The sequence below is a fragment of the Microcaecilia unicolor genome, chromosome 4 (assembly GCF_901765095.1).
Source record: "Microcaecilia unicolor chromosome 4, aMicUni1.1, whole genome shotgun sequence".
Lineage (NCBI taxonomy): Eukaryota > Metazoa > Chordata > Amphibia > Gymnophiona > Siphonopidae > Microcaecilia > Microcaecilia unicolor.
In genome coordinates, this window is record NC_044034.1 from 273,836,365 (window position 1) to 273,864,161 (window position 27,797).

General features: G+C 41.3%; 1 protein-coding gene across 1 annotated transcript in view; it reads left to right on the forward strand.

Moving 5' to 3' along the window:
- Positions 1-498: 498 nt before the first annotated feature.
- The window catches only part of LOC115468055 (short stature homeobox protein-like), a 42,617-nt gene continuing 15,318 nt past the window's right edge, over positions 499-27,797 (forward strand). Inside the window, 7 exon segments of the mRNA XM_030199573.1 lie at positions 499-745; positions 748-783; positions 4,034-4,242; positions 10,548-10,566; positions 10,569-10,604; positions 10,805-10,831; positions 10,834-10,892. Coding sequence (XP_030055433.1) covers positions 499-745; positions 748-783; positions 4,034-4,242; positions 10,548-10,566; positions 10,569-10,604; positions 10,805-10,831; positions 10,834-10,892 — 633 coding nt within the window.

Below are 27,797 nucleotides of genomic sequence, written 5' to 3' on the forward strand. Positions count from 1 at the left end.
CTTATGGAGGGCAAATTATTATCGAGTAATAATTACTCACTGGTTGCTAAGAACGCCTTTTAAGTGAACGCCATCTTCACAGAATGTTGCTATTTTTTTTCTCTCCTTTTAGATTTGACTTTATTCAGGCCCTTTACATTCCTAAATGAAGACACGAGGATGCCAAACAGTGATGAAATGAAAAGAAAGCCAATTGCTGGACTGAGGTGGGGAAGATAGCTGCTAGGAGTCCGCCTGCCACTGCGGAGCACTCAGTAATTGCTGGAGACAGGGAGAGCTGGGGGTTGGGCTGTGGTAACCATGTATAAATAGTGTGATCTCAAATTGAAAGGCATAAATAACAGCAGGAGTGATCTAACCTTATGCAGCCTATCTTCGACGTGCAACAATTAGAAAAAAAAAAAAAAGAAGCTTGCAGAGGGAGCATAGATCTCTTAGCGAAAACAAAACCAAAGTGGATTGTCTGTGGATAGATACTGTCAAAACCACCGGGCAGCCATGGAAGAACTTACAGCTTTTGTATCCAAATCATTTGACCAGAAAAGCAAAGAGGGCAGCGGCGGCAGCAGCAGCAGCACCAGCAACAGCAGCAAAAAGGAGACTATCACATACAGGGAAGTTTTGGAGAGTGGGTTGGCTCGAGCTAGGGAGCTGGGAAACTCTGATTCAAACCCCCAGGACATAAGTGAGAGCAACAGCCATTGTTCAGTCCATCTTTTCAAAGACCACGGAGAGGATGACAAAGAGAACTTAAAGACTTCAGCGCAGGCAGGGTGTCGGAAGGTAAGCGGGCACGAAATGCTCCTGTTGCCAAGTTAGAAATATCCCCACCCATTGAATTCACTAAGTAATAAATGCCCATTTTCACCTACGAATTATTCATTTTCTTCCTTACCGACGTCTCTCAAACAAAAAATGTACTGTAGGTTTTCGATTGCCAATCGACTGTCTTGTGCTCAAACACAGACCAGGTAACTGTTTTTGTTTTGTTTTGTTAATTTGACTGCAGAGAATACTGCCTTTAGTGTATTCCGACGGGTCATTTCCATTTCAAAGGGAACATATTTGTATGTCATAAATATTTTCTTCTAATGGGAACTTTCTAGTGCTGTGATATTAAAAAGCGAGGGCTGATACTCTATGGAAGAGTATCCCCTTCCATACACTAGTAAATAGACTGCGTGTTCCTTGTAATGCCAAAAACTTTCAACCAAGATTATTTCTTCAAACGTTTGCCGTTTGTCTTTCACTTGAAAGGGGAAGCAGAAAAGAAGGGGCTACCATAAAGGATGATAAAATACATAGGAAATGCAAAACCTAGCCTTGTTTTGATCAAAAGTGTGTGTGTGAGAGATGAGAGAGTATTTAAGACGAGAAACTCAGGGTTATTTTATTGTTATTGCTCTGTTTATATGTGCAGCTTATGCAGTACAGTATAAAGGCTCAGAGAGGCAGGCCACCCCTGAGACAATCATCCCTGAAATCCTTTGTATTTTACAGGTGTTTTCTGTGGCTTGCAGTCATTCAGCCGTGTCAGTGTCATCTCCAGTCCATTCCTACCCTTATTCTTTCATTGGCGAACCATTCTGCTTCAAATCTTGAGGTTAGGAATACCTGCAGATTTCAAGAGGACTTTATTTCCAATAGATTAACATGGTGTCCTTTCTCGTTCTCCTGTCCCTCTCAGTGTTTCTGCACTTGTGATGATCCTCAAACTGAAAATGAGTGAGCCTACACGTTAAAGCTGTAATTCATTAGTTTTGATTACACTGGTGTGTTCGAATGTTAAGAAAGCAAGTTTAAATTGTGTGTGTGTGTGTGTGTGTGTGTTCGCTTTAAAAGTAGAAAAGGAAAAGGGATAAGAGAAACTAAGTAAGAATTTGAAACCTTTCTTTGCAACAGTTAGCAAAGTATAGGTTACTGGTCCACATGCCCAATATTTCAAATATTGATTCAAATGTGTAAATGGGGTATTTATGTAGATATTAATTAATTTTGCATTAATATATTTATGCATCCGTATGCCCATTTAAATCCTAGTGAAAATAAATGCGGAATTTGCGTGTGCTAATTATTTATATAATTATTTAATCAATGTGTAAACAGTTTAGATATATTTAATCATTTTATAAAATAAACGGGGGCAATCAGATTATCTAGATATGCCTTTAAAACGTTTGGCGTGTATTTGAATCTGGCCTAATAAATGGGTAAGACATGTCCTGGTTAAGCGTGAAAACAGACTGTTTTACACAGCAGATTTTGGCAACAGTGATGGCGAAATTGATTCCGGCAGAATTAATACTAATGGGTTATGGCCCATAAATTATACTTCTGTGAAAACTCAGACTGTTGTACAAAAGCAATAACTCAGCTGTTGTATTTTAGTGTTTTGCGATATGCAGTCCTTGGGATTTCGATTTTTTCTCTGTGTTTGCGGCTAGCTTGTGTCGGAAGCGACTGTGATAGGTTTTTATAGTCAATGGTACTAGGATATTAAACTTTATAGTGAAGATAAAAACTAAAGGATGATTAACCGATTAGAGCTTTATATGACTTCTTTGAACACGTGGATGCAATTACAGATGAGGAGGGTTTTTTTTTAACAAGGTTTCCTGAGTTTTCTTATTTCCGCTGTATACTTCAAGAGTGGTAACAATTCCCGCCCCCCCCCCCAAAAAAAAAACCCCAGCATCAACTTGAAAAAGTATTCGCCCAGTTTAAAGGTTTTCATTATTCTTGGTGTAAACGTTTTCAATATGGTGTGAAACAGTAGCTCTTATACAGCCACGGTTTTTTTCAGCACAGGAAGAAACCAGGAAGAAAAACATCTGCTGCTTTTTTTTTTTTTTTTTAATTACGCTGTCTTGGTTCTGGATTTTTAGTTTTGTCTGTTCCCTTTTCACACTGTATGATTAACAGTTTAGATGTTTTAAATGTTTTCACTCATGCCCAGTTCTGGCTCATTCCTATCTCAGACCTCTGCACTTTCTAAGGCGGTGCTGCCCTTGGACGTGGAGTGATAAAAGGCGGGGGAAGTGGATCGGGGCAGAGGTCGAATAGGTTTATTCCTAATTAGACTTCTAGTTACTACGTTCAGAGAAACTTCGTTCTTCGGACTGAAATATCACAATAACATAAATATATAAAGAGATACATTTATAAAACGTTCACACTTTTCTAATGTGTCTGCAAGAATTTTAGTTTACTTTTCCGGTATTGCTAACCAATGCAATTAAAAGTGAAAGTTTCCGCTTTAAGCAAACAAAAAATATTTTCTGATAAACTTTCTCAACATGTGAATCGACACGTTGCAGTTTTTCATTCGTCTACAATTTCTAGTAACTTTTATATTTTAACTCAATATAGCGTTCTTCTCGATATGATTTATGTTCGATTGATTTAAAAATGATTTGGCTGGGGAAAATATATATGAAGATTTAGCAAACCATTTGTCTAAAATAGTTTTGATATTTTCTAGTAAATGGAACATTTCTGACGACCTTTTGAAATACAGAATTAATCAGATTAATACATGTTTCGTTGTCCAAAGAAAACATTGGTCGTTATATACGCAGGTCAATACGGTGATGTAAAATAATAATAATATTGCATAACACACACATATAAATGTTTTGGTTTCCTTTAATTATAAGCATTAAGTATGCAGTGTGGCACTATTTGCCAGATTACATGGTCTCAACCTGAACGTATCTGTTTTTTGTCTCTGCCTTTCAGTTAGAGCTGTGCATTAATATCCACTACTACTGCGGGATCGATTGAGAGCACTTTATATAGGCCACATCATAGGACGCATCTTACATTAACAACAATTAGAAGAGCAACAAAAAAATATGCTCTGAGCCGTTTGGGACACTGTCTAAATACTATTTTGCCCTCTAATTCTTAAAAGACCCAATCGCTCTCTCGCTCTCTCTCTCTAGTTAAACAATACTGACTGTCTTCAAGTAGAGGGAAATTTTTGAGGGCTTTAACTGCTTTCCTTTTTACCTCCTTCTCCCCCTTCCCACAGGAATTTATGACTGTAAGGAAAAGCGGGATGACGTGAAATCAGAAGATGAAGATGGTCAGACAAAGCTCAAACAGAGAAGAAGCAGAACCAATTTTACTTTAGAGCAGTTGAACGAACTGGAAAGACTTTTTGATGAGACTCACTATCCTGATGCCTTCATGAGAGAGGAGTTAAGCCAGAGACTCGGTCTGTCTGAAGCTCGGGTGCAGGTAGATTGTATTTTTTTGGTCGTTATTTTACCATATTGTTGCAAAACATTCTATGTTTGTTAATTTTGGATTGGTGTATCCTCCTTACAATGAATGAACAGGTTCTACAAACCCCACACACTCTCTTTAGTAACATATCATTACATTTTATTATGGATTCAATGAATTATAAAGGATCACAAATTAGTTTTTGAAAAGTATTGTTGTATAAATAAAAAATATCACTATGCTACAACAGGTCTGTCTGTCTGTCTGTCTGTCTCTCTCTCTCTGAGATTTTCGGTGTGTCTTCTCTCCCTGTGGCGATGCTATCTGTCTCCTAAAACAGTCGGTCTCAGTAGAGGCAGGTTGATGAGTGCTTGGGGGCTGGATTACCCTAAACCGGGGCAAAACGTCTCCAGCTGATCTGCCTGCCAGGGCTATAGATTTATGATGCTGAAGTCTGTACCACCTGGTTTGTCTGCATAGACTGTTCAGAGTTTTAATAATCTTTAAAATGTAATCACAAAATCAGTATTTATTGATTTGGAAGTGTTCGCCCTTCACAAGAGGTGAAGTAAAACTGCATCATAGCTTTGTCTGTCAGGGAATGGAACGGGATAGCCCCAGAATGGGAAGGAAGGCGACACAGTTATAAATAGGAAGGACATTGAAAGATAAGGGATAACACAAAAAGGACAATATCAGCCTGTAGATTGTTGAATGATGGAGTGCAAATACAAGACGATAATTACCACATTTTTGTTAGAAACGATAGGAAAACAGCTTTTCACACAGAAGTCCATCCTTTGTAGGAAAAATGATTATATTGGGCATGAACAAATAAAAATGCAACTACCTATATAGAAAGATCCTGACTTTATCACCAACAGGACAATTCCATACAGGATAATACAACTCACATAGTTGTGGTTCCAACAGAGATGTCATGTTATTGTGTTAATATGCATTTATTTGCTAATTTATCACAAGGAGAAGATACTGTTGGGGAAAAATCATCCCCTGCAGTATGATGAAATGTAAAGGGATTGAATCGGCCGTTTACAATCGAGCATAGTCGTATAGATTGGCATATCCTTATTTTGCATCCCTGATATAAGGAATTAAAGTCATGCTTCTCTTGATCTCCTCCTTTCTTTTATAAATGTGGTGTGAAAGAACCAGATATCAGGAGAAAATCGCGGTATTTCAGCACAATACTGCAAGGTTGGAGAAACGTTAGGGTCGCACTGAAGATTGATCTAACCGCACCATCTAAAATTAATGAAAAGATTAAACTTTTGCTGAAGGGGACGTCAACTTTTATGTCATCTCCTCTGCCCTGCTGCTTCGGCTCTGTAATATCTTCCAGGACCTTGATGTACTGTTTCTATAAAATTAAATTACTGGTAATTTAATTCTGCACTCCCTTCTTTCAGTACTTTATTACTGAGTAACACCTTAACAGGCTGTTGGCTTTTAAACGCTCACAGACCGTGGAAATACCAGCAAACAAGGGGGGGGGGGGGGTGATACGACCCGGGCGTGAAAAAGCCCCCCCCCCCGCGCCCCCAAAAGAGAACAAAAGAAAAAGCAACATGCCATAGAGAGGAAATAAAGAAAGCAATCATCTTTATTTTTGAGAGAGAAGAATTATTAAAAAAAAAAAACCAATGAAAAATACACAGTTGTAAGACATGTTTTTAAAACATTATAAAAAAAGGCAGAAAGCCTGGACACTACGATACTGTGAGAATTGACTTTATAATAGTTCTCATGGCACAGTGTGTTTCTTGTTGTTAAAGGATATAGTTTCAATTTAGGGGGAAATTTGCTGTAAATAAATTGAAGCTGCAGTGGGTAGCTGGTCCTGATTAACCTTTTATTTTTAGTGTAGGACTTGAAAGTCATACCACCCAGCTGTCAGGGTTATAATTGAAAGTTAGAAACTATAGCGAGGAGCAGGCAGTAATTCAATTACAACAAATATCTTTGGGTTTATGGTGCAGGGCCTAAATTAAATGTCATTATTCACTGTCTCTAATGGAAATCAAAAGGAAATCAGATTAGAGTATTTGTGAAAGAAATCACTGAGTGATCCTTAATGAAGAAATAACTGTCTAAAACAGTGTACTGCGCTTTACTTAGCATATTCATGGTTAATTGGAATTGATTGTGAATAACGCCAAGCTTGATTTATTATCGTTTAACAGACTGGCTAATCCATCACTTTTACTCCTCATAACCTGATTTTTGGCTAGCTGAAGGCAAAATGTGCCTTATTTCCTGGGTCTAACTATATTTTTCTTTGAAAGGTGATTTTTATGCTGTACATCAAGACTGCTTTACATGGGTTTTTAACTTCAGCTGTTTTATGTGTGTAAGAAGTGACATCGATTGACTCCTTATTCTGATAATGGCACTAACATGGTTTTATGAAAATCTGATTGCTATTTATTTTTTTTTCCCTCTGTGTAATTTTCTAATTCATTTCATAATTTGGAGGAGCTGGGAACAAGGCAGAAACAAGTTTTTAATCTTGTTTTGATATCTGTGTGTGTATATAAGATTTTTGGAAAGAGGAAGCCAGATTGGGTTTAAGGAGATAAATTCCATTATAAGAACGATGAACAAATAACCCTTTTTATTTCTGGAAGAAGTATTGAGATCTCTACTAAAAGAATGGTTAAGAGATCTTAGAAAACATGTCTGGTATATGGAGTAACACACCACAAGGAAGAATAGGATCTCGCTGGCCTTCACTACCGAGTAAAGTAGGCCAGTTCTGTACACAGCTTCCCTAGGTAATTAATGCCTTCAGAAGATTTTCTTTGCACTAATTACTCCATTGTAAATGACCATCATTAAGGCGAGTCAAGTAAGGTTGGAGGCAAATTTGATGTGGGAAGTACATTTAGTATTAATTAACCGTATGATCACTTGGCAAGCTCGCTCGAAGGACATCAAAGGATGAAGGTATTCATTGAACTCTAGATTTGAACATCATTGCAAACCAGTTGTTTTTTTCCCCCAAATTATTTAGGCACTAAAAATTGTCAAACTGATGATACTATGTATTAAGAAAGGAATGAAGCATTGATACAACAGTATTGATAACTCCTAGGATAAGATTTACTTTTTTCTTCTTTAGGAAGTTTTCTGAAATGATGTAATCCTAATTCCTAGTTTCAAAAGTGAATACATTTTAGCCTATTGGAACAGAAATTTAAGAACATTTAGGGGGTCTTTTAATAAAGTGTGCTAGCGTTTTTAGGCTCATTGCTACAATCAGCTGAAACTAAAGGCCAGATTCTATACATGGCACCTGAAAACTTTATGCGGAATAAATTTCCACCTAAGCGTATTGTTTAAGCAGCGCCTATATTTAGGTTCGGTATTTAGATATACTTAGTTGATATCACAAGTGTTTAAAACTATACATATCCATTTACACCAAAGGAAATGTGGAATGAATGCTGGCATGTAGATTTATTTATTTATTCATTCATGACATTTATACCCCACATCAGGGGCATAGCCAGACTTCGGCAGGAGGGGGGTCCAGAACCTGAGGTGAGGGGGCAATTTTAGCCCTCCCTGGTACCGCCGACCCCCCCACCCCCCCCCCCGCTGCACCAACCACCAACAACAACTTTGACCCCCGCCTGCCGATAACCCTCCCCCACCATCGCCATCCGCCGTCGCCTACCTTTGCTGGCGGGGGACCCGAACCCTCGCCAGCCAAGGTCCTCTTCCTTCGTTCTGTTTCTGAGTCTGACGTCCTGCACGTTGTACTTGCAGGACGTCAGACTCAGAAACAGAATGAAGGAAGAAGAGGACTCAGGCTGGCGGGGGTTAGGGTCCCCGCCAGCAAAGGTAGGAGACGGCAGGTTGGCGGTGGGAGGAGGGGGTCGAGAGGGTTGTCAGCAGGGGGGTCCAGGGCCAAATCTATGCCCCTACCCCACAGCCAAAATAGATTCAAGTTCAATGTGGCTTACAAACAATTAGTGAATAAAATATTATAATGTACAGAATATAACACAATTACATTAACTTCAAGAAGTAAATTAAGGCAATTTAGTTTGCACAAGAGCATATTCTATAACAGTGAATGCAAATTTTTGGAATGCCACGAAACACCCATTTCTCTGCCTATAACTACACCCGTTTTTTGGCTGTGCACATTAACATTTAGGCACAGTGCATAACAGAATATGTATAGTGAGTTGTGTGTGTAAATTAGTGCTCATTGGTTCTCATGAAGAACTGTTATCATGCTGATCAGCTTGTTAAGCCAATTGAGTTGCAGACATAGTTATAGAATATGCGTAGATTTCGGTGCAGAATGCTAGGGCGCGACATATAGAATCTGGGGGCAAATGCTGAGATGCCCATAGGAAAATAATGGCAACTTGGCTTTCAGTGCCTGCTGATTTTTAACACGAGCTAAAAACGCTAAGCGCACCTTAGTAAAAGACCTCCTTAAAGGGGAAAGTTATTAAGGTGAGCTACCGTTAAGAACCTAACTTGTACTCTTTTAGCATAGGTCCTATTTTATGCAATGAGACCTAGGGCCCTGTTTACTAAGCCGCACTGTAGACATGCTAACGTTTTTAGCATGCGCTAACAATTAGCACACGCTAACACTAGAACCACCCATAGGAATATATGGATGTCTCTAGCATTAGTGAGTGCTAATTTTTAGCACACTCTCTAAAAACGATAGCGTGCCTAAACAGGTCCCTTATGAAGTGGTGGTAAGCCCAACGTGGGCTTACCGCTCATTAAAAGGGAAGTATCACTGAGCTACTACAGCAGCCGCAGTAGTTCCCTCCCCTGTGCATGCCATTTCTAGCGCTGATTTTGTAGCGCAATATGTACCCAGTGGTAATTGGTCAGTGCTGTGTGCTTCCTAGTTACCGCTGGGTTAGCATGGGGAGCCCTTACTGCCACCTCAATGGGTGGTGGTAAGTGCTCCCCCCAGTAAAATAGCCATGCAACAAGTGGTTCACTTGCCACATGGTCATTTCTTTAAGAAAAGGTAATCAATAGAAATAAAACAAATTATCATTGAAATGCTTTGATGTTCCCATGCATATCTCCGATCCACCCCCACCCTGTTAGACTGTCAATGAAATGCTTTGATGTTTCACTTATATATACTGTCATCTACCACATTTGCTTATTTCCGATCTGAGGAAGAAGGGCAACCTTCGAAAGCTAATCAAGAAATATATTGTTATGTCCAATAAAAAAGGTATCATATTTTCTTTTCATGTTTTATTTTGTTTTATTTCTATTGATTACCTTAAAAGTGGACTAACACAGCTACCACACTCTACTTTAAGAAAAGGGAAACATGTTTTTTACCGCTGTGGTAAAAAGGGTCCTTAGCGCACGTCAAAAACACGCACCGACACCAGCGCAGGACTCCTTTCACCACAGCTTTGTAAAAGGACCCCTACTTACTAGTAACCCAGGTTTAACAATAAAATAACCCATTTTAGTGTAATCAAAGTTAATAATTTCTCCCCTTAAGTGGAAATGTATTTATTTAGAACTCTTGCCATAGCCCATAAAACTTGATCAAAGAATTTGTTAGCTTAGTTGTATACATTTTTATGAATATATTTTCATTATTTCATACCGCACATGAAATATATGACTTGAAAGCAAAAACAGCAACGACAAAATTACTGGTTAAATAATACAAAATGTGAACTTTTTTTTGTGAAGGAAAAATGTCTGTGCAAAAACGCTAGTTATGGAAGAGGATGGGATGTTTGACCACGGAAATACAAGACCTGGAAAGATGGATCTTAAAAAAACTTGTTTATTGATGAAAAAAGACTTTTTTCATCAAAAAAACAAGTTTTTTTAAGATCCATCTTTCCAGGTCTTGTATTTCCGTGGTCAAACATCCCACTCTCTTCCATACCTGTGTTCTTCCGTGGGACATTCGAGTTCTCCGCTGAACAGCGGATTCTTTTGAACAAAAACGCTATCCTGTTACTCCAGTCTTGTCTTTCTGTCCTTGAAGACGTATGTGTTCTGAGCTACAGACAAAGAAAACATATTCTAGAGACTGTCTTAGAAGTATCATATCATCTGTATAGAGGAAAAATAAAGACTTAAAAATTAATTCATTAACAACATTAAAAAAAATCATGTTCAGATGAATTATTAAGTTGGTTCATTGTCAGTTACAGCACAAAGTACTGTATACTACTGTCATTTGTCAAAGGACGTTCATTAAAGATGTTTGAATGCTTTCCATATTTCCCGCTATCCCTCTCATCACTTCTCTCTTTTTTTTTTCTTTTCAGGTCTGGTTCCAGAACAGAAGAGCAAGTGCAGAAAACAAGAAAATCAGATGCATAAAGGTAAGTACAAGCAGATTCCTGAAATAATTTTAATTTTTCTTCTGTCTCAGTTTGTGAGATACAGGGTACGGAGGAGGTGCTCCAGAATACAAGGGCCTAGAGGTACACACTAATCTACACCTGGGCTATCTCTACATGAAGAGTCAGGTACCCCTGAGATGTCTCTTGTCTGAAATTGACAGGCCTTGTTTGCCTTGCAGGTGTGATCTTGGGAACTGCCAGCCATCTAATGCCTGCAGAGTGGCTCCATATGTGAACATGGGGGCACTGCGAATGCCTTCACAACAGGTAGTTACTTTGTTTCCAACTTAGTCTTTTTCATTATGGTTGGATTAGCATGAGTTTGAAACATATGTAGGTGCCTACGTGCGTCCAACGTGCATCAATTTGGAACTACTAACCTGGCTACGGTGTGGCCCGGACAGTAATTCCATTTTTTACACGTGTCGGAAAATACTTTTTATTTTCTGGTGCGTGGCGCTAACTGGGCGGTAATCGGCATTGTACACGCACTGACGATTACCGTCCAGTTAACGGGTGAGACCTTACTGCTAAGTCAATGGGTGGCGGTAAGGTCTCAGGCCCAAAATGGATGCACGCCAATTTTAGTTTTGCCGCATATCCATTTTCGGCCAAAAAAGGCCTTTTTTACAGGTGCGCTGAAAAATGGACCTGTGTGTATTCAAAACACGCGCCTACACTAGCGCAGACCATTTTTGGCATACCTTTGTAAAAAGGACCCCTCAATGAGAGTTATTGAATGTCATTTTCAATGAGTGCACACTATGCATGAAGAGTGCACAATCTTTGCAAAGGAGGTGATTGCTTTAAGAGTGCACACTGTTTCACAATAGCTCATGCATGCGTAAAACATTGTGCATGTGCAGAAAAGTGTACCATCTCTGCTAATAGTGCATATGTTTTATGAATAGTACACACTCTTTGAGACAAGTTTGCACTCTTTCAAAAGAGGCTGTGCACTCTTAACGGCATTGCTCTCGTAATTTAAAAAAAAAAAGAATGCCCCACATTATTTTCAAACAAAATGAGCATTCCTGTAAATGACATAGGAAAAGACACAACATGAAATTCTTTGAGCTGCACACTCCGTATGCAATGAGTTGACATTCTGTCATCAGAAATCGAGATGTGGCAGAGAGTAAATCTCTTATGCTAGCCAGCTATGTTATTTCAGGCAGTTAGGGCCTCTTTTATCAAGCCGTGCTAGCAGCTCCTGGTGCAGTAATGCCGACAAAGCCAATTCACTTTGAATGGGCTCTGTTGGCATTGCTGCGTGGGAACCACTAGTGTGACTTGATAAAAAAGGCCCTTAGGCCCTGATGATCAAAAATAAATGCGGGCCCTAGAGGCCCTTAGTGCTGTACTAATGCCTGCATTTACCAGTGCAGATGATCAGATGGTCTACCTCAGCAAACAACACGTGCACCAAGCCTTAGCGCAGATAGCATACGAATGTAGTCAAGCTCATTTAAATGAGGACATTTTGTATTCTTCCCCAATGATCAGAAATGAGAACCTGAAACAAGGGTGCCGCACCACTGCAAAAGAATAATGTCAGGTCCGAGCAGGCGTTAGGGTGTTCGAAGAGAGAATTTCTCCTGATTCTCATGTTTCTCTCATTCTTTCTGCATACCGTTTTGATTTGTTTGGGGAAGCAGAAGGAAGCCCGTGCAAGCCCTTGAGTGCTTGTTGTGAGAAACAGCAGACCCGAACGTGAAGCACACATTGGCGTTCTTGTCCTGCATCTAAATTTAAAGCGGCCATGCTTAAAAACAAAACAAAAACAAAGCACGCATTAGCATCTGTTACTTGCATCTAAATATAAGCATCCGGAACAAAACATTTTTGAATGCTTATATTTAGGCCGCAGAAAACAGATGCCAATGTGTGCTTCACGTTCAGGTTTTATCAGGCACATGCGCACAGGAGCTGAGCTTGCCACTAAACTCTTCTGCGCATGCGCCAAGCACAATCCTGTACTCCCTAATGCTCAAGCTGTGAGCGTGCCTATAATTACATCTTACTAGCTTTGAGCATTAGAGCATTGTTGTTCTGCGCTGTTCTGGTTGTATTTTTATAGCGCTAATCAGAATAGCACCAGAGTTTTGATCATTGGTCCCTTAATGAGGCATATTTCTAGAGGCAGGTAGATGGTTTTAAAATGTACCCCTCTGTTTACTAAGGCGTGCTAGTGGCTGCCTTGCTCTAATGCAGCATTTTGAACGGGGTGTGTCGGCATTGCCATGCTGCAGCCGCTAGCTTGGCTTAGTAAATGGGGGGGGGGGGGGGGGTTACTTAAGGAAATGGCATGTGAAGATATAACATTATATTTCCCATTCACTTCCTTAAGTCTCTTTGCATATACACTAATTATTAGCATGTTCTGTATATGCCGAATGTCTTCTGTCCCTGGTTTAACATGGTCACTAAACCATTATTCCATTCAGCCCTTGCTAAATGGTTTTAGAGTGTACTCTAAACTTTATTGCTACGTCCCAAAGAGTTATTGTCTTGTGAAACAAAAGTCCCTCCCAAAGTTAATATCAGCACCTGACCCTCAAAAATTTAGCACCACAAAATACCTTTCATTGTTGCTAAATTAGTTTTTGTTGAATATGTAACTTTCCTAGAGCAAGCACCTCCTTAGATTAAAAAAAAAAACATATTTCAAATGGTCAGGCTTGAGCATTTGTTTTTCTTAATTTAGTAAATGGAGATAATTTATAGGTCTGTGTGTACAGTGCAACTGCTTGGAAGGGGGACAGTGAACCAAATTTCAGTTTTTGAAAATCTCAGAATTCCTGCAGCCCCATTTTGCAGTATGCTTAAGCTATTTCATTTCAAAACAACCAAATAGTTTTGCTACAAAGAGACAACTTTATTTGAAAATCAATTATTTCTATCACCTTATTTCTTGAAGTAAATTGCTCTTGCACATGGAGGTCATCTGATTCCCTGAATAGATACGCATATACATTATTGGCACTTCTGTGGTACCTTGTTATAATATAACTAATAATATAACTGTAACAAAAAAAAAGCACCAAAGGCCTCCAGGACTGAGGATAGCAAACACATATTTATCTTCAGACCTGACACGAACTGTGTTTCAGCATCAATGCCTGCTTCAGGGGTTGATGTAATAGCTTTTCAGAAAAAAACAACAACAAAAGCCTATCTAAAAGAAGAAGATGGTCCAGATACACAGTTCAGAAAATATTTCAAAATACTTCAGAGATACAATACTGACAGCAGTATGCCACGCAATTCACAGAGGGTGCTCTGACACAGGCATAGATGCCGAAACATGGCCCGTCTGGTCTGAAAATACAGATTTGTTTGCTATCCTCAGTCCTAGAGGCCCCTTGGTGCTTTTTTTTTTTTTTTAATTGTTGGTGAACTTTCTGAGCTTTGGTTCCCTCTCTTTGGGGCCCTTTTACTAAGCTGCGTAAGCGTCTACGCGCGCCAAAATGGAGTTACTGCCCAGCTACTGCGTGGCTCTTGTGGTAATTTCATTTTTGGTGCGCGTCCGATACGCACGTCCAAAAAGTAATTTTTCCTGCCATGTATATCGGACGCACGCCAAGTAGCATATGGTGCGTGTAGTTCATTACCGCCCGGTTACCATCTGAGTCTTTACCGCTAGGTCAATGCCTGGCGGTAAGGTCTCAGACCCAAAATGGACCGCTCGGCAATTTCATTTTGACGCATGTCCATTTTCGGCAAAAATTTTAAAAAGACATTTTTTTACAGGTGTGCTGAAAAATGATTCTGCGTGTGCCCAAACACACATCTACACTACCGCAGGCCATTTTTCAGCATGCATTTGTAAAAGGGCCCCTTTGTGCTTCTGTTATTATGTAACTGCAAATCAATTTTTTTCAGAGCATTAAACTACCAGTAAATATGGGACTCGTGTTAAGACAGGAAGTGTAACCATGTGCTAATGGTATTTATTGTATATTGCACCATTTTTAATATTTTAGCAACAGATTACTATATCATTCAGAGTTGACATAAATTAGGCAATAATAGACTGCATTCTGAAAGTGAGCTATCAGAAAAAGAGTTTTATATATGATTGGGGTGAGTGACAAAAACATGTGGGTCAATATCCGTGGACCATTTTAGACTCTTTAAAAACCTTTCCCTTTTTTTCTTTTTACCCTGTTCCTTCTATCCTATTTAATTGATTGTATTTGTATAACCTCATCAGTACATTGTAAGCCACTTTGTGCCTGCAAAACTGTGGGAAAAAGTGGGATATAAATGTGCTAAAATAAATAAATAAAAATATTCAAAGCAATTTAACGAGCCAGAAATGGCTACTGGCTGGATAAATTGCCTGTTCAGGGCCAACCACATCATTTTCAGTGGTATTTAATTGGTTAGTGCTGCCAAAAAATAACTGGTTAATGCCAGGTTAACCACATAAATAGGACTGCATAAAAGTCAGTCCTATCTTTGGGTTCCTTTACTAAGCGGTGGTAAGCCCAACGTGGGCTTACTGCGCGCTATACAGGAAGTACTGTCAGGTTACCGCAGCAGCCCGGCGGTACTTTCCACCCCTAACATGCCGTCATTTCCAGTGCTACAAATGTATATATTTTTGTAGCAGTCATCGAGCAGTGCAACTTGCTGCCTGGTTACCGCCGGGTTAATGCTGGAACCCTTAAGGGCTCCCCCCCCCCCCCCCCGAAATTGCTGTGTGGCAAGTGCTTTACTTGCCGCCTGGTCATTTCCTGTAGGAAAGCAAGACTTCTCTTTTACCAGCTGAGGTAAAACACACGCGAACGCCAGTGCCTGCCCCTATAGCTGAATATCACATTTAACTGGCTATGCATTAGCTGGCTCTGGAAACCCTGAAGTTCAATACCGGAGTCCAAAGATGGACCAGTATTAAATTTACAGGTTTAATGCCGGTGGTGGTCAATAAAATGCTGATCACCACCGGCTGAATATCGGGTCCAATGTTTTTTGAATACAGAACAAAAGTACTTGGGAGTCTCATAAAAATTTATGAATTCAGACACTTTGGGGTCCTTTTACTAAGGCACACTTGAAAGTGCCAGTGATGTGGTTAGCATATGGGTTGGTCACATGCTCTGGTCACTTTCTAGTGTGGCAGAAAAATAGACACAGTCGGCTTTAAAAAAAAATGTTCACGTGTTAATTTCCCCATTAGCATGTAGCCATTACCACTGGGAGCCCTTACTGCCACCTATTAAGGAGGCGGTAAGGGCTCCGTTGGTACTCCTGTGCTAATTGGGTAGCACATGGCAATGTGCCCACGTTACCTGATTTGCATAGGCATTCCTACTCTCCACCAACATACATGCCTCCTGAAGCAAAAAATAAAAAATATTTTTTTACCATGGGAGTAGCGCACAAATTACCGCAGGGTGCCTCAACATGTCCTGCAGTTGTGCCCTTTTAGCACACAGTAGGCACTCGGTAGGGCTACCGTGGCTTAGTAAAAAGAACCTTTTGCTAGAACATACTTCTCTTAGGCAAAACATTTTTGCTGGGGTTTACTAAGCCACTAGTGTGGCTGGCTGTGTGCTATTTATTTATTAGGATTTATTTACCGCCTTTTTGTAGGAATTCACTCAAGGTGGTGTACAGTAAGAATTGATCAAACATGAGCAATAGACAATTACAGCAGTAAAAATATTCAAAAACAATACAAAGTATGGCATGGTATACCAGCAATGTCAACACAATACGTAATATAACATTATAAATGATAGCGAAGGGTAAGCAAAGATGTAACATATAGAAGGGTAAGAAAGTATGAAGAGTTAGAAAGTAAGGTGATTGAGTTAAAGAAAGTTGCACATGAGGTCAGAGAAATGGTTAAATGTTATCTCAGCTAGGGTAGGCGTGGATAAACATGTCCTGCTGCAGTATATGCAGCCTGAGTACTCCTTGTGTGTGTGTGAGACTAATGCGTTAGTTACTTCTTCCAGTTAGTCCTGACACGCCCATTCACTTGAATTAGCACTACTTTTAATGCAGACGATAATGACAATAATGATGATAAAATATTCTTTGCTATATGGAAATCAAGTGTTTCATAGATTCCCTCAATCAAAAGCTGCAGACCCAATCCAGAAGAGATCAGTAATATTTCAACCTGGCCTAATTTGAAGGAACAATCTATTTCCTGTTATGTAGCTGTTGAGCATCCTTTTAGCTGCCCTGGATTAATAACTCATAAGCATGCATAAGTGGCAGTCATTTTCAAAAAGCAAAGTGGATTTAATTATAGAGGAATAAGGTTGCTGGGATTAAAAACGTTAACAGTTGCATCAATAGTAGTTGTACTTTTACTTTTTACTCAAAAAGTATTATAATAGGCAATAACTTTTTAAATTTCACTTAATTAAACATTTCAATGTGTTTTTCATTGTAGTTTTACTTAAGTAAAGTTAAAATAATGTATATTTTATTAGTACATTGACTTAGTACTTTGAAACAACACTGATCAATAAGTAATTCGGACTTCAAACACACTCATTCTAACTCCACAGACTAACATAAACCAAGGGTTCTCTGATTTTTCATTCACTAATGGAGTCCCAAATTCCACAGCCACACTAAAAAAAAAAAAAAAAACCCACACCATAACCGGTGCACACTGATCAGAATGTGCCACACCCCCAAACAAAAAGTCATCCAAGTAATGCACAATGAAGGAAGATCCAGATTTTTGCTCTGTCATCCAGTGGACAAAGGAGGAAAATGCTTCAAAATATAAACACGTAAGAGATCATCCCATGGCATACATCTGCCAAAAAATAATTGATAATCAAAATAAAAACCCAATAAATGAAAAGACTCAGGATGCACCGGAAACAAACGGAAGTGCTCCTGGTCCAAGCCAGTGTAACCTCTCATTCGCCTGATCAAAGGAAGTGTACTGCACAGAACGAAAATGTGGGTCAATAAAAGAATTCACACTGCATCCTTCAGTGTATGAAACATTATGGATCAAACAGAATTTCTCAGACTTTTTCTTTGGACCACCACCAAGGGAGAGACCACAATATTATTAAAAGAAGAACCCTAGAAAGGTCCAGCAATCCAACCAAGCTGTAATTCTTTACTTCTTTTGTGGACAACATCTGCATGAATATATGCAGATTTAGCATTTTGCACTTATGTCCCAAATGGGGTCCTTCAAAAGGAATAATGAAGCCCTCAGAAAAACCATGCAATAACAGGCATGCATCCTCTAAATGTGGATAACAAGGCAACCAGGGACATTGAGCATCCACTTTAATGGACTAAGAAGCCTTGACTAGACACACTGAGAGTACATGGCCATGCTGGCATAAGTAACTGGCCTCTACCTCTACAATGGGTTGCTGGGTGCACCTATGGCAGAATTTACACCCAGGTAGCTTGCATGGTCCAGTATTGAATTGGAAACAGGCGTTAGGAGATTGGCCACTCCTAGCCCCAGCAGGGACCTCAACACTTCCTCCACAGCTGGCAAAGGGATATCCAGATCTGTCAAGTCTCTGGTACCCAAAAGATGACCCCCCCCCCACACCCACCCATGGGCATAGTAACCTCTGAGGAGGTGCCTGGCCAAAAAAATGGTGAGCAGGAAACAATCATCTCTGACAATCACTAGTGAACATCTCGCCAACCCCATGCCTCAGACTTATCTTTCGCTAAACTATGTTGAAAATGCTTGTCATAACTGAAACACACAGAATCAGATTCGAATAATGTAATAAGCCAGGATATAAAGCTGGCTTAGTATCCCCCAAAATGCTAGCATAGATATTGTACACTAACAGCCAATTAAAGATCATCCAGAACACCCACCTCTTTCCTTTTTTCCCCTCCTCCTTATTATCCTCAACTTTTTTAGAGTCTTCCCACTTCAAAGTCCCAGGCAGCAAACAAGCCCACTACCACTGCATCACCTTCTCTTCCCCCACCCCGACATGAGCAACAAACCAGCCCCATCACAAATAAAACCTAATAGTTCTTGCACCGTACTGAAGAAATAGCACACAACAGAAGCAACCCCACGAGCACTGCAACTAGACTCCCCCAATGACCCAGTATGACTAGCTCAAAGGTAAATAATTAAGAGACCATGCCAGTTACCCGACCCCACACTCCTTCAGCCTGCCTAATTCCTCTACCCTTCACCCGCTAAACACCTCAGAATAAAACCAACCAACAAAATCCTCTCAGAACTGACTCTCTCTCTCTCTCTCCTTCCTGCCTATATTACCTGCCCAATCATCTTACATGCACCACATACCTCCCACTAACTTGGCTTAACCCATCTATTTCCAGATCTTCCACATCCTTCCTATTCCACCTATAAGTTTCCCGTTACTTCCCTATCCACTTGTCTCCTCCCCCAACCAGGACACCCTTTCCCCCCAGTCACATTCCTATCTGAAAACAAGCCTTAATTACAGTCACCAAATAATCCCCCAAACTACAACCCCCACCCACTAACCTTTCCTGAATTCTTGCTCCAAATCTCCCCTTTTTGCTTCCCATGTAGTTTTGTGCTCTTCGTGTAAATTCTTGCTTGAAACTTTTCAGTCGCAAAACATCCATCCCATTTTGTTTCCTGTGATTTTGATTTTGCTACTTTTTTTTTTAGCTTAGATCGATGATGACCCCCTCCGACGCCCCCCTCCAATGCCCCCCTTCAAAACATTCTCTTAGCTTTCAAGAAAATCCCCCCCACGGAAGAACAACCTCAGGCAGATCCCCTTTTGCTTCAAAACCCTAAAAAGATCAGAAATTTTAAAACAAGAAATAAAAATGCATCCATATAAAAAGAATGGAGGTGAGCCAAAAGTTTTGAACAATCCTGCCTTTAAGGCTTCCTTCCAAAATGAAAAACAGTGAGATGTTTCTTGTTTGTAGCTGCTTAAAGAAAGGGTGCTAAATTTGTGGAATGGCCTACCAGTGGAAGTGGTGAAGATGAAAATTGTATCTGAAATCAAGAGAGTTTGGGACAAGTACATAGGATCTCTATGAGGCTTATTTTCGAAAGAGAAGGGCGCCCATCTTTCGACACAAATCGGGAGATGGGCGTCCTTCTCCCAGGGTCGCCCAAATCGGCATAATAGAAAGCCGATTTTGGGCGTCCTCAACTGCTTTCCGTCGCAGGGATGACCAAAGTTCACGGGGGGCATGTTGGAAGTGTAGCGAAGGTGGGACTGGGCGTTCCTGACAAGCACTTGGGCAACTTTACCTTGGTCCATTTTTTGTTACGACCAAGCATCAAAAATGTGCCCAAACTGACCAGATGACCACCGTAGGGAATTGGGGATGACCTCCACTTACTCCTCCAGTGGTCACCAACCCCCTCCCACCCTAAAAAAATAACTTTAAAAATTTTTTTGCCAGCCTCTATGCCAGCCACAAATATCATACCCAGCTCCATGACAGCAGTATGCAGGTCCCTGGAGCAGTTTTAGTGGGTGCAGGGCACTTCAGGCAGGTGGACCCAGGCCCATCCCCCCTACCTGTTACACTTGTGGTGGTAAATGTGAGCCCTTCAAAACTACTACTACTATTTAGCATTTCTATAGCGCTACAAGGCGTACGCAGCGCTGCACAAACATAGAAGAAAGACAGTCCCTGCTCAAAGAGCACCAGAAACCCACATGTAGATGCCCCCCTTCACCCCTTAGGGCTATGGTAGTGGTGTACAGTTGTGGGGAGTGTTTTTTTTTGGGGGGGGGTTGGGGGGCTCAGCACACAAGGTAAGGGGGCTATGCACCTGGGAGCAATTTGTGAAGTCCACTGCAGTGCCCCCTAGGGTGCCCGGATGGTGTCCTGGCATGTCAGGGGGACCAGTGCACTAGGAATGCTGGCTCCTCTCATGACTTAAATGACTTGCATTTGGTCGTTTCTGAGATGGACGTCCTCGGTTTCCATTATCGCTGAAAATCGGGGACTACCATCTCTAAGGTCGACCTACATTTCGCAATTTGGGCATCCCCGACCGTATTATCGAAACAAAAGTTGGACGCCCATCTTGTTTTGATAATATGGGTTTCCCTGACCCTTTGCGGGGGCATCCTGTGAAGACATCCTCATGAAAACTTGGGCACCCCTTTTGATTATACCCCTCCATGGGAGTGATAGGGAGAGTAGATGGCATAGATGGGCAGACCGGATAGGCCATATGGTCTTTATCTGTTTACGTTTTTCTGTGTTTCTATCCAACCACCCTTCCCCCCATCTCCAAATTACTGACTACTCCAGCTGCAAGACCAATGATATCAGGCCCATGACCAAACCTGTGAGCCTTCCTAATAACATGTAGAGGTGAAAATGTCCAAGTACTCTTCAGGGATGTCTTTTTTTTTTTAGAGTATGGTGAAGGATGTCCTTCTCTATGCCTCCGCGATGGCAGCTGAGGACTTCCAAAATGTGGATGTTTCTGTGAGAAGGATGTCCATGCCTGCTATGCCTCTGACACCCCCTTTATTTATTTATTTGGATTTTGGATCACAAGTGGCAGTAGTGGGATTTGAACCATCCACCTCTGGATTGCAAGACCAGTGTTCTAACCACTAGACCACTCCGCCACCCCACTGTCTTAAAATTTGGCCATCCCTGTAGTTCAGGATGTCCAAAATGTTTGAAAGACGGACGTCCATGCCTTTACCATGCCTCTGCTGACACACACATACCTCCACTCCCAGGGACCTGCACACTGCTGCTATGGACCTGAGTATGACATTTCAGGCTGGCAAAAAAGTTTTTAAAGTTGTTTTTTTCAGGGTGGGGGGTTGGGGGGGTTAGTCACCACTGGGGGAGTCAGGGGAGGTCATCCACGATTCCCTCCGGTGGTCATCTGGTCAGTTCACGCACCTTTTTGAGGCTTGGTCGTAAGAAAAAATGGACCAAGTAAAGTCGCCTAAGTGCTCATCAGGGACGCCCTTCTTTTTTCCAATATCGCTTGAGGACGCCCATCTGTTAGGCATGTCCCAGTCCCGCCTTTGCTATGCCTCCAACACGCCCCGGGGAACTTTGGTCGTCCCTGCGACGGGAAGCGGTTGAGGATGCCTAAAATCGGCTTTCAACTATGCCGATTTGGGCGACCCTGAGAGAAGGACACCCACTTCCCGATTTGTGTTGAAAGATGAGCGAACTTCTTTTTCGAAAATAAGCCCGATAGTAACATACATAGAAGGACATTTTCGAAAGAAATGTCTAAATCAGAATTTGGATGTTTTACAAAGATGTCCAAATTCCGAACAGGAAAGAAGGTCATTTTTGAAAAAGATGGACGTCTATCTTTTGTGTTCGAAAATTCTGTGATTTGGTCAGCCTTTTTTTGTCCATTTTCAAACAAAAAATGTCCAAATGCAAAACATCCAAAACAGAGGAGGAGTGGCTTAATGGTTAGTGCAGCAGGCCTTGATCCTGGCAACATGGGGAACATGTGGTTCAATTCCCACTGCTGCTCCTTGTGACTTTGGGCAAGTCAAATGCAGAAGGAGCATTTTTGGATATGATATCTAAGTCTGAATGTGGACATTTTTTGTAAAACGTCCAAAATCAGAACAGGAAAGGTCATTTTCTACAAAGAAAAAGTCAATATTTTCATTTTGAAAGTGCTGTTTGGAAAAATGTTTTGTGATTTGGGGGAGTAAGGGGTGGTGATCCCCGAGTCCCTCCAGTGGTCATCTGGTCATTTGGGGCACCTCTTGTATGAAGTAGAGGAGTAGTCTAGTGGTTAGTGCAGCAGACTTTGATCCTAGGGAAGTGGGTTTAGTTCCCATGGTAACTATTTTTTATAGAAACAGGTCTAGCTCAAAACATCTAAGTTTTAGTCTTGGACATCTTTGTTTTGTTCCATTATTGCTGAAAAACGTCCATGTCTTAGAAACGCCCAAGTCCCACTTTGAACAGGTCCCTGGCACGCCCCCTTGTGATTTGGATGTCCTTCTGACAGACTTCAGAGAAAGACGTCCAAAAAAGAGGTTTTTGATAATACTGATTTGGACGTTTCTGAGAGATAAACGTCCAAATGCTGACTTATGTCACTTTTTGGACATCTATCTCTTTTGAAAATGAGCCTGATAGTAACATAGTAGATGACAGCAGAGAAAGACCTGTATGGTCCATCTAGTCTGCCCAACAAGATAAATTCATATGTTCTACTTTATATGTATACCTGACCTTGATTTGTATCTGCCATTTTCAGGGCACAGATTGTAGAAGTCTGCCCAGCATTAGCCCTGCCTCCCATCCACTAGTCCCACCTTCCAACCATCGGTGCTGCCACAAAATCTCTGCTAAGCTTCTGAGGATCCAAAAAGAAACCACATGGATGGCTGGCTGCGTGGCACCATTCCTAGTAAACTGGTCATACAGATATCCCAGCAGAGCAGAGGGGCAGCCTAGTAGTTAGTGTAGTAGACTTCACATAAAGGGATTCAGAAACAAATGCCACCTTAACAACCTTATTTTGTATTGTGAGCCCTCCAAGAGCACCTAAAAATCTTCAATACCTAACTGTACACCACTACAAAAGCCGTCAGGTCTGCAGGGATCTCCTATCTATAGGTACAGTAGGTATTTTGGGTTTTTTTTTTAGGGCTCACAATTTCCACCACAAGTGTACTAGTTCGAGTGGGATATGGACTTAGGCCTCTTTCTCTACAGTCCACTGCACTGATCACTAGCCTACCTCTGGAACCAGCTTGCTGCTCTGATAGGAATGGCCATAATATCTGAAGCTGTCAAATAGCCTGGTATGTATTGTCACTGTCATGCATTTGGAGGGGTGGGAGGGGGTCAGTGACTGCAGTGGGATTAAGGGGGGGTGTCATGCCTTAATCCCTCCAGTGGTCAGCTGGTCAGTTAAGGCACTTTTTTTGTGACTTAGTTGTGATTGAAAGAGGTCCACATAAAAATGTCCCAACGTTTGCCCTAGACATTTTGATCTTTTTCCATTATCCAAGGAAAATGTCCAAATTCTGGGCATGCCCCAAAATGCTCCCTTGCTGTTATAGAATACTAGCACAATACACATTTATACGTTTAACTTTAGGCGCAACTACTTACACCATGTCAAAAGCTGGTGTTAATACCCCTGACCCACCCATGCCCCTCCCACATCTACATCCATCTTGCAGTTACGCACTAACCCCCACCCCTTTTAGAAAGCTGCACTAGCAGCTGCCGATGCGGTAATACTGACAAATCCCATTCAAAGTGAATAGGCTGTGTTGGCATTGCTGCATGGCAGTTGCTAGCGAGGCTTTGTAAAAGGGGGGGGGGGGTAAAATAATTAGGTAAAAAAATTACGCAGTATGGAATAGATTCAATAATGGGTGCCTAAAAAATCAGCACCATCCTCCCCCCCCCCCCCCCCCCCGGCTTAAGCAGTATTCTATAAATCACTCCTAAAGTGCTTAATTTATCAATGAAATTACATGCATAACTTGCACTAATATGCAACCTGGGTGCACAAGTTGTGCACTAACCCCATCATTTTCCAAAAGTCATCAAAAATTGTGCACACAAATTTGAGTGTGTGCCCAATTTGCACATGCAATTTAATTGCATTTCAAGCTAATTAGTACCAATAATTGTTTTCTTTAACAAGCAATTATTAGCACTAATTAGATTTAATTGGAATATACATGCGTAAATTTAGGCAAGGTATCCATTCCTAAATTTTATGCGTGAGTGAAAAAATAAGGGGTGTGGAAATTGTAGGGGTGTTCCTAGAATTTGTGTGTGTTGTTATAGAATAAGAAGGATAGTTGGTGCAAACTGCTTTGCCTAAACTTAGGTGCAATTCCTGGGCATAAGCACTATTCTATAAACTGCACCTAACTTTAAGCACGGCTTATAGAATAATGGTTTTTTTTTCAGCGCTGATTTGTTTCGCCGCCATATATAGAATTCACTGCTTAGTGCAAAAATGTGTGCACAGGTTTATAGAATAAGGGGATCAGGGGGCAATTCTATAACTAGGCATCACCATTAAGATGTCCCAATGCAGCACAGGAAGCAAGCACCTATTCTATAGGGGCACTTGGGTGCCCAGATTCTACTTTAAAATACTAGCGTATCCTGACACTGGCACATCTTACGTTTATGTGCCCGCAGTTACACTAGCCATAGAGATGGCACATGAGAGCTTGTAAAGGTGGCAAGAGTGTACATAACCTACAGCATTATGCAAGCTAATCGGGAGCAGGGGTGGCCCAACCATTAGGCCACCTGAGGCAGGAGCCTCAGGCGGCACTCCTCAGGAGTGGCATCTCCCCACTCTTCGAGGCGTTTCACTCATCACGTTGCAAATCCAGCAGCGACAGCAATTCCCATATGCTGCCCTGCTGCTGGGGGATGGAGTGGCATCTCGGCCTGGGAGGGGGAGACATCTCGGCATGGAGTGGGGACGGAGTGGCACCTCGGCCCGGGGAGACAGCATCTCAGCCTGGGGGGGGGGGGGGGGGCGGCATCTTAGCTCCACCTCAGGCAGTATCTTGCCTTGAGCCAGCCCTGAATGGGAGGACTGCCCATGTTCCTCCCATGTGTAGCTTCCCCTTGCAGTTAATACACTATCGGGATCCTTTTACTATGTTGCAGTAAACACTAGCATGCACTTACCACAGCTTATAAGGGCTTACCATAGGACACTGTGAGGCATCATGTGCTAAAAGCCCAACGTGTGCATGTAAACCACATGCTAAAAAAGGTTTATTTTTCTCCGAGGGAGTAGAGAGTGGGCATGACAGCACGAATCAATTAGCACAGCCACTTTACTATGCCCAAACTAATTAGCTCAGGTTTAGTGCTTGAGCCCTTACTGCCTACATAATAGGTGACAGTAAGGGCTCATGTGCTAATTTTTGTTAATGGCTGCATGCTAATGGTAACATTAGTGCATGGCTATTAATTGGGAAAATGGAAAATCAGCCATTTTCCGGCTGCGGTAAAAATGGCCTCAGTGAGCAGGAAAAACCCATGTAAGGGCATGCTAAATGCCACTTTTACTGCAGCTTTGTAAAAAGACCCCTATAACACTTATGCATACCTTTATAGAATAGCACTTAGGGTATTTGTGTATATATGTGTGGATTTCCCTATTTTACACTCACAACCAATCATCATGACTTCCATTTAGTGCAATAACTCTTGTCCTTTGTCCTAAGGCACAACATCTGAAGGCTTAGAGCTTGCCCCATCTGTCTCCAGCTCTCTGCTATGAAAAAGGAGCTCACTTAACTCAAACAGGAACTGGCTGTAATTAAATGAACCTCCAGGACTATATAGCATCCAGACATTTTCTCCCCATTGCCACAGAGAATAAAACAACCCAAGAACAGATGAGTTACAGTGGGTTCAGGTAGATTATGACAGAGGCACCCACCCTCCCAATTGTTGCCCCTACAAAATACTTTACTGCACTGGAATATTATCATACTCATTAAATAAATACTGATACGGAGCCAGAGATGTAGTGAGATACTCAATGCAAAGACATCCCCAAAGCAATGTCAAAACACCTCAAAACATAAAATAATTGCTGCTAGGATACACTGCAGTTCAAGATGTCAAAACAGGGCAAAATGACTTCTAGGATCCTCAGCAGCAGTAATACAAACCAAATAACTGAGTGCAATCAGAGAAGAATGTAAGGATTCTAAAATTGATGTTCTAATCCTCCTGGGAACAAATGACTTGGCCAAAAACAGCATCCTTGTGGAACAGAGAGGTTTCTAAAAGTCTCCTAAGGGGGTTGTTGGTAAGGGCTCAGCTTTTTCAGTACTACCACCACCTGCCTATGGGAAGGGAGATGAAGGCTACATCATACTGAGAATATCATTACGTGGAAAAATAGGAGGCTATACTGTAATGATGGGCTGCAGAAAAGGGGATCTTAAGAGAGACATTCATAGTAACATAGTAACATAGTAGATGACGGCAGAAAAAGACCTGCACGGTCCATCTAGTTCTGCCCACGATAAACTCATATGTGTATACCTTACCTTGATTTGTACCTGTCTTTTCAGGGCACAGACCGTATAAGTCTGTCCAGCAGTATTTCCCGCCTCCCAACCACCAGTCCCGCCTCCCATCACCGGCTCTGGCACAGACCCCGTATAAGTCTGCCCTCCCCTATCCTAGCCTCTCAACCACCAACCCCTTTTCCCCCCGCCATTCAACCAACATGGGGCAGTTCTGTAAGAAACCATCTAGAATAAGTCATCAAGAAGACACACAAATGTCAGTATTCTAATCATCTATGCACATATGTGAACATATACAAGCATAAATGGTATTTTTTTTTGTATTTGCTCACACTATCTGCTAAGCACTATTCTATAAATTCGTACCTACATACAATGTTGCATACTTTGCGACTGGGCATTTACATGGGTGGAGTTTGGTGGATCATGGGCACAGCACATACTTAAGAGCATGCCGGCCAATACTCAGCGCTATTCAACTAGCCAGAAATGGCTTCTGGATGGTTAAATAGCCAGCTAAGTGCTAATATTCAGTGCAGGATAGCCAGGATATCTCTGAATATTCGTGCTTGGCACATACCTCCGGATTCTATATAGCACGCCTAAAGATTGGCGCCATTAACAAGCAATAATGAGCACTAATTGGCACTGATTAGAATTTAGCTGCACAACTTGCTAAGCGTATTCTGTAATGATGTGCGCCAGATTATGAAAAGGGAAATGGGCATTTCACGGGTGTTCTGAAATTTATGTGCCTAGTTATAAAATATGGACCAGTGAGTCTAAAACTACGTGCTGGGATTTATACCATGTTTTCATTGGAGTAAGTGGATGCACGTAGATTTAGGTGCTGAAATATCAACTAAGCATATTCTATAATTGGCGCCTAAATATAGACACCGATTAAAGAATACGCTTAGTCGGCACTGATTTCAACACCAATTTTTTAGGCGCCATATATAGAATTTCCCCCATACTCCCAGATTCTATACAGTGCGCTTAGATTTAGGTGCCAAAAGTGATGCAGATTCTTTAACACTGTGCGTAACTTATTTAGTTTAACAAGCTAATGAGCGCTGATAACAGCACTTAACAAGCAATAATGAGCACCAATTGGCACTGATTAGAATTTAGGCATACAACTTGCTAAGCGTATTCTGTAATGATGTGTGCCAAA